This window comes from Oncorhynchus clarkii, chromosome 5 (assembly GCF_045791955.1).
Source record: "Oncorhynchus clarkii lewisi isolate Uvic-CL-2024 chromosome 5, UVic_Ocla_1.0, whole genome shotgun sequence".
Taxonomy (NCBI): Eukaryota; Metazoa; Chordata; class Actinopteri; order Salmoniformes; family Salmonidae; genus Oncorhynchus; species Oncorhynchus clarkii.
This window is the reverse complement of record NC_092151.1, coordinates 58,085,169-58,100,495: the sequence shown is the minus strand read 5'-3', so window position 1 is coordinate 58,100,495 and position 15,327 is coordinate 58,085,169. Positions and strand designations below refer to the sequence as shown.

General features: G+C 41.5%; 1 protein-coding gene across 1 annotated transcript; it reads right to left on the bottom strand.

Moving 5' to 3' along the window:
• Window positions 1–11,542: 11,542 nt before the first annotated feature.
• On the bottom strand, window positions 11,543–15,188 carry LOC139410115 (NADH:ubiquinone oxidoreductase subunit A7). The gene is made up of 4 exons (XM_071155558.1): window positions 14,976–15,188; window positions 14,668–14,717; window positions 14,349–14,483; window positions 11,543–11,769 (listed from the first exon to the last, which is right to left on the bottom strand). Exons 1-4 carry the CDS (start codon window positions 15,024–15,026, stop codon window positions 11,679–11,681), a joined length of 327 nt encoding a protein of 108 aa, XP_071011659.1. The 5' UTR covers window positions 15,027–15,188; the 3' UTR covers window positions 11,543–11,678.
• Window positions 15,189–15,327: the final 139 nt, after the last annotated feature.

Genomic DNA, 15,327 nt, shown 5'->3' with positions numbered 1-15,327 from the left:
AATTATTATTATTTTTTATGTTTTCCCACGTTATGTTCTCATTTTCATTTTCCCTGGTTTTAAAATAGTTGTTAATAGAGAAACAACGAAATTTGAGGTTCTGAGTCCATGTCAATGCTTAAATCATATCAGAGGAAAAACATGTTTAGGTCTGGAAGAAAACAAACACATTTTGACCTGAGTGTTATTCCCCTTTAATTGCGCATTTGCCACTTTAAATGCGGATCTAGTGAGTCGGGATAGTGCAGGTTATGTGCAGATCACTCAATCTGTTGAAATACGGCGTTACGAGCGTTTATTTCAGAGAGCGCTCCGTAAACCACGCCCCAGTGAGCAGAGGTGGGCATGTTGCACTGGGTGGGACACGTTTATTATGAAGAAAAAGCCTCTCAATTTACCTTGGGTCCACCGTGGTTCTTTGTAGGCTAGTTATGCTAATATATTTCAGGCTTTGTATTGCAATTAATTTCGTCTTTGACCTAATAAGTAAAACAAAAATAATAATAATAATTGTCAGTAGGTTAACAACGAGTCCCATGCAGTTCGCAATAGAACATACCAGAAGGGTGAATAATTTACTAGGCTACCTAAATTATTGGGATCATGGTTGCAACCCGTGTTTGGAATACATTGAGTTCGTTGACAAAACATACCTGTCGTTCCTGTTTTGAGCCCCACCTGTTAAGCAACAACAAAAATATATGTATATACAGTACCAGTCAAAAGTTTGGACACACCTACTCATTCAAGGGTTTTTCTTTAGTTTTACTATTTTCTACATTGTATAATAATAGTGAAGACATCAAAACTATGAAATAACACTTGGAATCATGTCGTAACCAAAAAAGTGTTAAACAAATCCAAATATATTTTATATTCTTCAAAGTAGCCACCCTTTGCTTTGATGACAGCTTTGCACACTCTTGGCATTCTCTCAACCAGCTTCACCTGGAATGCTTTTCCAACACTCTTGAAGGAGTTCCCACATATGTTTCTGCATCACATGGTGCTCTTTACCTGATTTGTTAGGATTTTCAGTAACATTTAATTTAAAGGGGTCATTATTAAAGTGTAATTAACTAACAAGTAGTTAGATGTAATAACTCAGTTACAGTGTAATAACATGTAACTGTTGGTAATTGCAGTCTTATTAGAGGTGTAACAAATGGGCAAGTTTCCACTAAATTTACCTCCCTGACTGGGGTTTACCATATGGGTGTCATCCGAGATTAATTTAAAAAATACTTGTTACCCATTGACAACCTGAACCTCATTGCCATCCAAGTGAGAGAATAATCCCACAAGTACACCACAGAGTACATGTAATATCTGCACAAGTACAATGTAATTACTAGTTATTACACAGGATTTACCTATTTAAAATGAAGTTTAACTTGGTGTACTTACTTGTGTATCTACAAAGTACATTACCTATTCTGACAATCTAATCGTCAGCTTCCGAAAGTGCCATCCAAGTGAGAAAATAAAGACAGTGATACTCCACAGAGTACATATCTGTAATATCTGCATAAATACAAGGTTGTCGCTAGTTGTTACACAGGATTTAGCTACAGTATTTAAAGTGACGTGTAACTTTAGTTATTACCTATGAGCAATTTCTATATAAATACGTATTACTCATTACCAAGTGAAAATACCTAGAAACAAAATATGAGGTTACACTTTAATCAATTTTATTTCAACCTTACATTTTACAAAATAATAAAGATTTTTAATGTTGGGTTAATAATTTTATGAATTACATTAAACATAGATGGGCAACTCACTAACAAACATAACTTATTGTGGTGACTCAAAAAAATAGTATGGTGAGTTGTCTAAAATAGCTAGCTAATTTTGAAAAATAGGATAGTCTTTTTCTTCCCTTTTTAACAATGGAAAATGACAACTCTGTCTCCATCAGTTTCTTTCTGGTATGCATTTTCACATCCTGGAGTCTGAGACCTTGTGGGAATCTGGAGGAGAATAATGTATTACAATTTAGCATAAACACTCTACATTAACCCTAGTTATCATAATTTCTATAGTTTAGACATATAGCTAGTTACTGTAGCTAACTACCTAGCTAGTTATTGTCTTATCCAGCTAGAATTGATAGTGCTTGTTTACACAAGTAAACAAAAGTATGGACACCCCTTCAAATTAGTGGATTGGGCTATTTCAGCCACACCCTTTGTGTATAAAATCGAGCACACCGCCATGCAATCTCCATAGACAAACATTGGCAGTAAAATGACCGTACTGAAGAGCTCAGTGACTTTCAAAGTGGCACCGTCAAAAGAAGCCACCTTTCCAACAAATCAGTTCATCAAATGTCTGCCCTGCTAGAGAACGCTACCTGCCCAAATGCACAGTGCCAACTGTAAAGTTTGGCGGATGAGGAATAATGGTCTGGGGCTGTTTTTCATGGTTTGAACTTGGCTCCTTAGTTCCACTGAAGGAAAATCTTAACGTTACAGCATACGATGACATTTAGATGATTCTGTGCTTCCAACTTTGTGGCAACAGTTTGGGGAAGCCCTTTGCTTTTTCAGCATGACAATGCCACCGTGCGCAAAGCGAAGTATATACAGAAATGGTTAGTAGAGATCGGTGTGGAAGAACTTGACTGGCTTGCACAAAGCCCCATCAAACACCTTTGGGATGAATTGGAATGCCAACTGCGAGCCAGGTCTGATTATCCAACATCAGTGCCCGACCTCACTAATACTCTTGTGGCTGAATGGAAGCAAGTTCCTGCAGTAATGTTCAAACATCTAGTGGAAAGCTTTCCCAGAAAAGTGGAGGCTGTTATGTCAGCAAAGGGAGGACCAACTCCATATTCATGCCCATGCTTTTGGAATGAGATGTTCGACGAGCAGGTGTCCACATCCTTTTGGTCATGTAGTGTAGCTAGCGATAACCTCCTTGGGGTATGGATAACCTGAAAACAAGGTTCAGCGAGTAGACATAGCATATTTCAAATCAAATTTTATTTGTCACATTTCACCTTACAGTGAAATGCTTATTTACAAGTCCTTAACCAACAATTTTTTAAGGAGTTAAGAAAATAACAAAAAATAAGTGTTAGGTAAATAATAGCTAAGTAAAAAATTTAAAATAAAAGTAAGAAATAATTAAACAGCAGCAGTAAAATAATAAGCAAGGCTATATACAGGGGGTACCGGTACAGAGTCAATGTGCAGGGGCAATATAATATGTACATGTAGGTAGAGTTAAAGTGACTATACATAGATCATCAACAGAGAGTAGTAGCAGCGTAAAATAGGGGTCTGGGTAGCCCTTTGATTAGCTGTTCAGGAGTCTTATGGCTTAGGGGTAGAAGCTGTTAAGAAGCCTTTTGGAGCTCGACTTGGCGCTCCGGTACCACTTGCCGTGCGGTAGCAGAGAGAACAGTCTATGACTAGGGTGGCTGGAGTCTTTGACAGTTTTTAGGGTCTTCCTCTGACACCGCCTGGTACAGAGCTCCTGGATGGCAGGAAGCTTGGCCCCAGTGATGTACTGGGCCATACGCACTACCCTCTGTAGTGACTTGCGGTCGGAGGCCGAGCCATACCAGGCAGTGATGCTCTCGATGGGGCAGCTGTAGAACCTTTTGAGGATCTGAGAACCCATGCCAAATCTTTTCAGTCTCCTGAGGGGGAATAGGTTTTGTCGTGCCCTCTTCACGACTGTCTTAGTGTGTTTGGACCAATCCAAAATTAAATGTAGAATCGGCTTCCTATTTCGCAACAAAGCATCCTTCACTCACGCTGCCAAACATACCCTTGTAAAACGGACTATCCTACCAATCCTTGACTTTGGCGATGTCATCAGTGAAGCTGGAGACTCATATCTCCCTCACTAACTTTAAGCATCAGCTATCAGAGCAGCTTACAGATCATTGCACCTGTACATAGCCCATCCAACTACCTCATCCCAATATTGTTATTTATTTTATTTATATATTTTTTCTCCTTTGCACCCCAGTATCTCTACTTGCACATTCATCTTCTGCACATCTATCACTCCAGTGTTTATTTGCTAAATTGTAATTATTTTGCCACTACGGCCTATTTATTGCCTTACCTCCCTAATCTTAATTCATTTGCACACACTGTATATAGACTTTATTGTGTTATTGACTGTATGTTTGTTAATTACATGTGTGACTCTGTGTTGTTGTCTGCTTTGCTTTATCTTGGCCAGGGCGCAGTTATAAATGAGAACTTGTTCTCAACTGGCTTACCTGGTTAAATAATGGTGAAATAAAATAAAACATTATAGTTTGTTGGTGATGTGGACACCAAGGACTTGAAGCTCTCAACCTGTTCCACTACTGCCCCGTCGATGAGAATGGAGGCATGCTCGGTCCTCCTTTCCCTGTAGTCCACAATCATCTATTTTGTCTTGATCACGTTGAGCGAGAGGTTGCTGTCCTGGCACCACACGACCAGGACTCTGACCTCCTCCCTATAGGCTAGCTCATCATTTGCCAGCTTTAGGTAGCTAGCTAGCTAGTTACGGTTAGACAAATAGCTAGCTAGCGTGCTAACTATTCCCCAAAAACTCACATTGCATGGAAAGCCTATTATGTAGATATTAACTAGCTAGGTAGCTAGCCTAGTTGGTAGGCCCAACAAAAACACCAGCTAACGTTTGCTAGCTAGCTACAGCTACAGTTAACTAGCTAACCAACACTAGGCTGGCTAGCTAGCTAGCTAACCAACACTAGGCTAGTTAACTACCTATGCTAAATCGTCCAGCAGAATTCATGATTCCAAAAAAGAAAAACAATTGTATGTAAATCGTACTTTCTCTATCCTATGCTGACCTCTTTGACCTACAACACTTTGTTTCTTTCAAGGCAATCTTTTATGGATTTTGCACATCGTCGTTATTTCGAGCGTATTGTGTAGATGGGGAGATCTTGACATGATGCCTTAATTCCTTGGATGAATAAATAATTGCACCAAAGCATCCCATCCAAAAGTGAGAATGTTCCTCAACAGTGAAACCCTTGCAAGGTTACATGATGGAAGAGTTTGTTTTATGACCATTTAAAGTGCATTTATCAACCATTATTCAACCAAGCTTAATAGGCTTACAATTTCACAAGCACGAATGACTCACAATTTTGACTATAATTGCTTATTAATGTGTATAAACATGTTTCATTGATGGTTAAAGTAATTGACCCATTGTCAAATGCTTTGTTAAAAAAAATACTTTAAATTGTTCAATCATTTATGTGAACTGTTTGTGCCATTGGGCCTGGGCATCAGACTCCAGATATTTATTGCAGATGTGTCAATGAGATGGTCGGTTTTCAATTGGCTAACACCTATTACGTGGTTTGTGCAGGCTGAAATATCATGTGTTGTGATGCTGACACTAACTTGTAACAAGCATGGTAACACGCATTCGTTATTACACCCCTGGTTCAGCGGGGTTGGGTTAAATGCGGAAGACACATTTCAGTTGAATACATTCAGTTGGACAACTGACATTTAAATAAATGGTGTTTCTTTGAAAAGTTGGGCATGGCTGACATTAAAAATGCATTTAAGGGGAAAGGATCCACAGACACTGATGATCTACAATGCTGGCTGCCATGGTTAACACAAACACAGGACATTGGATGCTAACTGAATTGACTCAGAAAGTAACAAATAGGCCTACAGTATCACAGCAAGGGCAAACATGTGTGTGTGTGTGTGTGTGTGCAGCAACACTGTTGATTATTCTCTACCCCAGTGCATGTGCAAGGTTATTGTAATCCATTTTGAATATTCGATGACGGTTGTTGACGTCAATAGCTGTATTCAATGGAGAGAGATGCTATGCTACTAGCCTAATGGCGTGAATATGCATAGACATTTCGGGACAACTCCGATACAAAAACTGTTTTCTCAAAGTTGCCGGGATGTCATGTGTCCTAATTATATCAGTACACTCGTAACAACTTAAGCATTACGAAACTTCGATTAAATCAAATAAACCTCAAATAGCAAATAAGTAATTTATTATTTTGTTGAACAAATTCGACACTCTCATTGACCTGCTTGGTGCGCAAAATAACAACAAAAAAACGCCACCTTCTGTTGGGAGACAGATATTCCCGCCGCGTTGGGCATATTTTCTCTGTCTAAAGGGTCCGCATACTTCCCAGCCTAAACAGTTTGACAGAGTTTGTGCATACATTGTATATTACGACATTTTTTTTTTTCGTTTAAGACTTCGGTGATGGTTTTTCCGGCTGGTTGGGCACACATTTGTTTTTGTGAGGCAAGCCGAAATTCGGAACAGAAGTCTATGCCCCTTCGTTGGTGATTGGTCGGTCAACAGTAGGGATTCTTCAATGAAGTATTAGAACATCATATTTAGTATGGGTTTTTTCTGCCGCCCTTCAATGGAACACTAGAAGCTTAATAGCTATCAGGCAGGAGTTTAAGAATTTTGTATATGACATGGATGTAGTGCCAGATGTAGTGTGCGTCTAAGAGTCATGGCTCAAACCTCAACTGGAGCTGATTCCAGGTTTCAGTTCAGTACGGTGTGATAGAATGGAGGGTTCGGGGTGGGGATTGTGCTATGTTCGTTAAAGATGGAATAGGGTACAGAGTATTGGAGATACAGGAATTGGAATGTGTGGGAATAGAAATATGTAGGAACAGGGGTAACATTGTTTTAGTTCATTTCTATAACCCCTGCAAATCTTGATAGAACGTGTAGGGAAGGTAGGTAATATTGTGTGGTGGTTTTAATGCCCATAATGAAATCTGGGGAGGTACTGGGCCCTGACAATCAAATATGTGATGAGTGTTGTGTATTTTGACATTGAGAAAGCTTACTATACCACATGGAGGGAAGATTTGTTGATCAAGTTGAGTGCATTGCGGGATGTCTGTATATCTGGATCATGTACTTCTTGTTAGATCAGAATTATCAAAGCAGTTTGAAGTGGACAATGCTACTCCTCAGGGAAGTGTGGTTAGTCCGTATTGTTCACCCTGATGATATACAGTATTTAAGGAGGTGGGACAGGGAATGGGTGTGGCCTTGTATGACGATGATGAGGCTGTATGGAAGAGAGGTGGGAATGTGAAATATGCGATGAGGAAGATTCAAGAAGCTGTGGGAGTTGTGGAAGATTGGTCTCTAACATGGGGGTTTAGGATGTCTGGGGCCAAGTCCTGCTTCATGGTGTTTTCTAGGAGGAAGGTCAAAGATGTTAGGCTTCCAATACTGCCAGGATATAGGTAGTGAGTTTAAATATTTAGTGAGTTCATGACTTTAAATATTATTTGTATTTATTTAAGTCATTCAAGAACAAAAAAAGGTATGTGGTTTGATGAGAGGCTTATGTGGAAGAGACATGTTGAGTATATTGAAATTAAGTGTAGGGAGGTGCTGACCCTCATGAGGGTAGTGGCAGGATATGATTGGGGTCAGATAGACAAACGTTGTATGCTGTATGTACCAGGCATTGATCAGGTCATTTTTGGATTATGGGTGCTTTATATATGGATCGGCAGCCAAAACTGCACTACAGTGCCTGAGGTGGATACAGTCAAGGGCCCTGAGATTGTGTGTGGGTGCCTTCAGGATGACACCTGTTGAGGCATTGCAGGTGGATAGTGTGGAACTGCCACTGAGGACAAGGCGGCACAAACTTGCATTAGCGCACTGGGCAAGGATAAAAGGGAGTTCAGAAGGACCTCCTGTGGTCACGGCAACTGGGGGAGGCTGGGAGCGAGGAGGGGGTAAGCAGAAGGCGTACGGGTGGACAATCAAGCAGAAGGTGGTTGGATGCCACATTGTGGATGACAGGGAGACATGAAACAGGTCTGTGTGATGAGTATTTAATGGAGGAAACGGTGGAGCATGTGTTGATATGTTGTGAACTGTATGGCGTAGATAAGGAGAGATTGTGTGAAAGGGTTAGAGAGGCTGGACGGGGTTGTGGTTTGGGTGGTGTAGTGGGGGAGGAAAAGGGAGGGAAGTGGTGTCTAGGGCTCTATTTCACTTTCTTAGAGGAACAGGAGTAATGGAGAATGTATTGTAGTTAGGCCATGTCTGGCCTCACACTCCAGTACAGTAGGTAGAAGTGTATGCACCTTAAAAGTTGGATGCAATCTGCCAACCCAATCCGAAAGGAGAGATGTCTCATTTTTATGCACATTTTTTAATTGAGAAATACTGCACCAAACACCTTAGTTAAATGTAAAATTGCATGACTAAAATCTCCTTGGCAAAAACATCAAAATTATTGGCAGATTTTAGTTTTTATAATTAACAGAAATATAAACGCAACATGTAAACTGTTGGTCCCATGTTTCATGAGATTAAATAAAAGTTCCCAGAAATTTTCCAAAAAGCTTATTTCTGTCAAATGTTGTACACAAATGTGTTTACATCCCTGTTAGTGTGCATTTCTACTTTGCCAAGATAATCCATCCACCAGACAGGTGTGGCATATCAAGAAACGTCATCTTAGATAATTTGGCAGTACGTTCAACCAACCTCACAACCGCAGACCAAGTGTAACCACGCCAGCCCAGGACCTCCACATCCGGCTTCTTCACCTGCGGGATCATCTGTGACCAGCCTTCCGGACAGCTGATGAAACTGAGGAGTATTTGTCTGTAATAAAGCCCTTTTGTGGGGAAATCCTCATTCTGATTGGCTGGGCCTGGCTCTCCAGTGGGTGGGTCTATGCCTTCTCAGAACCACCCATGGCTGCACCCCTTTGCAGTCATGTGAAATCGATAGATTAGGGCCCAATTTATTTATTTAAATTGACTGATAAAAAAAATTGCTGAAACTGTTGCATGTTGCTTTTATATTCTTGTTCAGTGTATGTTCCGGCCCGCTGACCGCAGCTGAATCTAGTTGATCCCTGTCATAGGCAGTACTCAAATGAGTTGGACTTGCCGAGCGGTGTCCCGATTCTCCTCCCTTCTCCTGACGTGTGCACGTGCATACTTCCATGATGGAGGAGTTTGCAAGTGCACACCATAAGAGAAGGGTGGAGAATTGGGATGCAGCCCTCAATTGCTCTCTCAACCAGCTATACGCCTATTCCTGTCGCTGAGGGTTACAGCGACATTACAATGAGGGGATTCGATTAAGCTGGCTCGGGTGGGTGGCGATTACAGTGGGTGAAAAGTGATTGTTTTGATAACTGGGCTGCATCCCGGGTGTGAGCCGGGTGCCCCGTTCAAAGCCCATGGCGAACTCGGCTCAAAAAGTGACGTCCGACAATTAAAAAAAAGTAGTGATGAAAATACAATTATATTGTTAGGTGTGTGAATTAGACCATATTGCGGCCCTGCTTCACATTTGAAATGTAACGAGTACTTTTGGGTGTCAGGGAAAATGTATGGGAGTAAAACGTACATATTTTGTTTAGGAATGTAGTTGAGTAAAAGTGGTCAAAAAAAAGAAACGTCCTCTCACTGTCAACTGCGTTTATTTTCAGCAAACTTAACATGTGTAAATATTTGTCACAGATGTGCTCAATGGGATTGAGATCTGGGCTCTTTGCTGGCCATGGCAGAACACTGACATTCCTGTCTTGCAGGAAATCACGCACAGAACGAGCAGTATGGCTGGTGGTATTGTCATGCTGGAGGGTCATGTCAGGATGAGCCTGCAGGAAGGGTACCACATGAGGGAGGAGGATGTCTACCCTGTAACGCAAAGCGTTAAGATTGCCTGCAATGACAACAAGCTCAGTCCGATGATTTTGTGACACACCTCCCCAGATAATGACAGAACCTCCACCTCCAAATCGATCCCGCTCCAGAGTACAGGCCTCTGTGTAACGGTCATTCCTTCGACGATAAACGCAAATCCGACCATCACCCCATGTGAGACAAAACTGCGACTCGTGTAACTCGGGCGGTTGTTGTTCGCATCCTGTACTTGTCCCACAGGTGTGATGTTCGGATATACCGATCCTGTGCAGGTGTTGTTACACGTGGTCTGCCACTGCAAGGACGATCAGCTGTCTGTCCTGTCTCCCTATAGCGCTGTCTTAGGCGTCTCACTGTACGGACATTGCAATTTATTGCCCTGGCCACATCTGCAGTTCTCATGCCTCCTTGTAGCATGCCTAAGGCACATTCACACAGATGAGCAGGGACCCTGGGCATCTTTCTTTTGGTGTTTTTCCAGAGTCAGTAGAAAGTCCTCTTTAGTGTCCTAAGTTTTCATAAATGTGACCTTAAATTGCCTACCGTCTGTATACTTATTGTCTTAACGACCTTCCCACAGGTTCATTAATTGTTTATGGGTCATTCAACAAGCATGGGAAACAGTGTTAAAACCATTTACAATGAAGAGCTGTGAAGTTATTTGGATTTTTAACAATTATCTTTGAAAGACCGGGTCCTGAAAAATTTTATTTTTTTGCTGACTTTAGTAAAGTACAGATACCCCAAAAAACTACTTTAGTATTTTCACTTAGTTACTTTTACATTTCAGCAGATGCTCTTATCTAGAGTGACTTAAAGGAGCAGTTCGGGCACAGGAGGATTTTTCACATGGTTCGAATCCCTGAGCAAACTAACACCGTTTCGGTTACTGGCCAAACACTTAACTACCACTGCATATATGACAACCAGTTTTTGTAAATACTGTCCCACTAACTCAAAGACTAATGGCTAAATTGGTCCTTTATCTCGCACAGTCACTGTGTCAAAAACAGTGCCCGCCGCAATTATTGTGACAGAGAAGCATATACTCCAAAAGTTTGGATTTGAAATCAAACAATGATTGATGTTAAAGTGCAGTACTTTCATTCATATCAGGTGAACCATTTAGAAATTACAGCACTTTGTACAAAAAGGGGGGGGGGACACTAACTACACGTAATTTTATTGTAAATAAGAATATTATGTTTTCTAAACACTTTTACATTAATGTGGATGCAATGAAGAGTACCGGTATTTCTGTCTGAGCGTAGCTAGCAAGATCAGGCAACCTCTTCTGCCTCACGTTATCAAAACCCCGCCCACCGTGTTTGACATCGAAAACACGAGGAGCAATGAGGAAACTAAATATGAAAATTAAGCATTGCATTCTACATCTGCATTGCTTGCTGTTTGGGGTTTTGGGCTGGGTTTCTATAGAAGCACTTTGTGATGGGCCTCCAAGTGCTGCATCGCAGTGCTAGCTGTGCGACTAGAGATTCTGAGTTTGAGTCCAGGCTCTGTCACAGCTGGCCGCGACCAGGAGGCCCATGGGGCGGCGCACAATTGGCCCAGCGTCATCCGGGTTAGGGGAGGGTTTGGCCAGCAGGGATGTTCTTGTCTCATCGCGCGCTGGCGGGCCGTCACAGTGACACGGTCGCCAGGTGCACATTGTTTCCTCCGACACATTGGTGCGGCTGGCTTCCAGGTTAAGTGGGCATTGTGTCAAGAAGCAGTGGGGCTTTGTTGATGAACTACTTTGGGGATATTAATCAGGTACCCAAAACTATGATTGACTGGCAAACAAAAATATTCTAATTCTATGAATAATTGGTAATAAAACATTTCTTCAAACATTACATTATTTATTTATTAACACCGACACACTATTTTACAGGTTTTGAACAATAGGGAGAGCAACATTGTGCTCTAATGTCAGGCCTAAAGTAAGTCAGGAGAAAAATTATTTGTTGATGTTGTTCAGAGGTATGGCTGGTCTGTAGACAGTGTGAGCTCCCTGGGAACATTACCAGGTGTGACAGGACGCTTTGCTGGCACCTCTAGAGCTTGGCTGTAAGAAAATGAAAGCATAAGTTAATGACTATGTAAGTACATTATTTAGAAGATGGTAAAATAAATATATTGCTGCCCTCACAAAACAAATACACGCCAAACCAGTTTAAAACATATTAAAGCGCTGCGCCACATACTTCTAAAATAACATTACGGGACTGCGATTACGGGACCAGTTCTTGCGGTAGGGGGTGGAAGTCGGGCAGAGGAAACGGGTGTGGGCGGGTGCGGTATGAAAAGCTGCGGGTGCGAATGGCCGGATGAATAAAATCAGTCCCATGCAGACCTCTACTGGGCATACACTACACCAAAAATCTCAAATCTAAAGCGATAATCCACTCAAAACCAGAAATTATTATTATTTACATAGTTATATAATGCAAATATGTGAGAATAATATGTTGTGTTTGTGTGCATTTCGTTATAATATTGTAATATGATATTGTTGTGTTTGTGTGCATTTCGTTATAATAATAATGTAGGAAGCAACATGTGAAAATTATGGAAATATTTGAGCTCAAATCGACGACAAAACCCACAATGCAAAGCTCTCTCTACAGACAGACAAGCTGATTAGCAAGGTAGCTATCTAGAACACATGGCTGCCTGCAGACACTTGGAGCTTCAACCTTGCAAAATATATTTCACGGACAATAATAATGTTCATAGAGTTACGAAAAGTAACTGCTTTCTCATATGTCTTCATTGAGCAGAGCATCCCAAGCAGAGCCGGTGCTATGGCTACGCAGAGCACGCGACAGACAGGAGTAGCTAATGGTTATACTAAATGTTATTTCTGATTTCGGGTTTCTGGTAGGACCAGGCCTTAAATTTGGCAGAAGCAATCAGCATGGGTAGGGCTTGGGCAAAAAAAAAATCATGCCTGTGCAGGGCTCTACAAAAACTAAAACCAAAGTCAATATCAGCATGTGAAGTAGGTAGCTAGGTGTAAAATAACTCAAACAAACTGCACTATCAATTTAGGAGTTACACCAAGTTGAAGTTGGCAGAGATCGCATTTCTAGCTCAATAGTTTGAGTCAGTGTGGTTGCTATGGCAATTGGCCTGCTAGCAAGGAGACGAGGCGTTTGAAGGATCTGACTACTTTTAGAACATTTGGACAAAAATATTTACTTTGTCACGAAAATAGACGGATGTATGCCCATACCATCTATTGCAAGTCATTGGTTTAAAAGCGTTATGAAATGTGATGGGGTATAACACACTATAGCTATGATGCGTTCCTACACGATTACCTGATTTCAGACGGACCACAAAAAAAGGTCACCATGACTTAACTTCTATTTTACCCACAGATGGAACATAGGCTTTCACCAACTTGATAATTTCTATTCCTGGGGGTGGATTATGCCTTTAACAACTTGGACTAGCTCACATTTCCAGATTTCCTTGTCCCAAATCTTTCATTCCGTCCATCCTCAACCCCAGGTTGATGATTCCCTAGTTGATCCTGCCCTGCGTTTCTCTTGTTGTCGTAGGAAAAAAATGCTGACAATCAAACAGCGAGCTGCTTAATTAGTGTGTACATTATTTATGTGCAAAAACATAAAAAAAAGAGACAGAGGGGCAGAATATGGACCCGCAAATGGTTGGGCAGATGTGGACAATATGAACTTTCTATTCGACAAAGAGAATTGGAGGTAATATAAAACTTTTAATATTGAAAAGGCAACTGTTCTCTCCGCCAATGTGTCTACCATCACCTCGGTCCACATGGTGCTTGTTGTTGCTGCTTTCCTCTTCGCCAATATTGTTTTGGTCTCACATGCTGAGTGCTCAATGACTATTGGCAGTAGTCCTTGCCCAAACGCGTCGTAGCACTGGTCATACTACAAGATGCACAACCAAAATTTCACAAAATTATCAAGACATGCGACTGGGGTCTGGAGAACGGAACAGCCATCAGTGTGTCCTTCACCCGCTCAAACTACATGAGTCCCGGTGTACTGATCCTGGCCCAAGTTCATAGGATTTCACCCCAAAAATGTGTCTGTGACAGCAAAAACTTGGCGAATTCGTGGCAAAATCGTTTTGTGTATGCCCGGCATTACTAAACATTTTAGCGTTAAAAAATGCTGAAGTTTTTTTTATTTTGTTGAAACAACTAGAATGGCCAACTCTTGAAGTTTCAAGGAGTTGGTCTGATAGGTTTACTCTCATCTGCCTCCCCACTTGCTTGTGGAAACAATAGAGGAAAGGCCCCTTGTCCCATGTCATACTGGGACCACCTATTGAGATGTGCCTTTTGTTAAGTAAATCAAATGAAAAGGAGACTGGAGTGTGTCTAAGAACATGAACTGGCAGAGGTTTCAAAGTATTGTGCCATTGTTTTCAGGAAGGTGTACCTATGGCAATAGGAGGGACAGGAGGGACAGGAGGCAGACTAAGGGCAAGGGCAGTCAACTGAGGACAAACAGTAAAGCAGTCATATGCACTCTCAACCTCCACCCGACTAGCCAGAGGAGGATGGAATCCCAAAACTTAACGTACTGCCATAGCCTTTGTCCCACTCAGCCTTTAAGCCATAGACTCTGTCAGACTTTATGTCCCACTCACCCAGCAGCGAGGGCCTTTTGACTGGACATCACGACAGTGGCTGGTGCAGACTCTCTACGCCCATCTCTGCCATTATAGTAATTGAAGGCAAACTTGTGACTGGGACCAACTGGAAGTTTGGGGGGTGGTTGGGTCCTGCACAAAAGATTGAAACTAAGATTGTGTGGCATTTACAAAGTGTAGGCCTATTCCTTATATATGAGTAAACAGTACAGTGCAAACACCATCCGTACTTGTCATGCAAAACCTGCAGAAAACTTCCTGCCTAAATGGATTCTTAGTTAGCAAACATTCAAGACATGTATGACTTGGCACTTACCTCTTCGCAATCTCACCATAGCGCAACTGGAGCTTTGCTTGCAGATCATGCTGTGTACATTTGATCAGGTAAATTAAAAGTAACAACTTGCTTTTCAAAGAGTCTTATATTGCCAACATGCAATGTTCGTTAGCCAACTAAAGTAGCTAACAAGCTAGATAACGTCCTTAGCTGTTTCCTTAGCAAGTTAGACAGGCTTTAATAAACTCTTCAAACGTGGAACGTTGGGGACCTAGAAATAAGTTAGCTAACGTTACATTAATAACAACTTGCACCAAATACACAATGTGAAGAGATATATGGCTTACCCCGGATAAAAGATTTCTGAGCCTTTGGATAATTCTTGTAGCAGTCGCCATTGTTGTTGTCAAGGGCAGAATACTTCTTATTTTCCCTTTTCACGACAGGCAGTCCATGTTGTTAGATTACTGACACCTACCGTTCCGGAGTGATACATCAAGTACCGGTTTGTGAAATCGGGACACACTCTTCTCATGCCACTTAGATACAGATATTACCGGAAGTGATTTTCGTAGCAGGCTAGGGGAGCATTTCCGCTAACAATAAGCCTTTTCTTAACCTTAACCTCAGTCTCCTAACCTGATAAGAAAAAGTAACTTCCGGTCGTAGCTGTGTGGCATGAAAAGAGTGTTTCTCATG

Bases quoted from the DNA above. Each gene is read 5' to 3' on its own strand.
- LOC139410115 (XM_071155558.1), bottom strand. From the start codon at position 15,026: ATGGCGACTGCTACAAGAATTATCCAAAGGCTCAGAAATCTTTTATCC. The intron at 14,718-14,975 runs GTAAGCCATATA...AAATGTACACAG, and splicing joins TCAGAAATCTTTTATCCGGG to CATGATCTGCAAGCAAAGCT. The intron at 14,484-14,667 runs GTAAGTGCCAAG...TCTTTTGTGCAG, and splicing joins TATGGTGAGATTGCGAAGAG to GACCCAACCACCCCCCAAAC.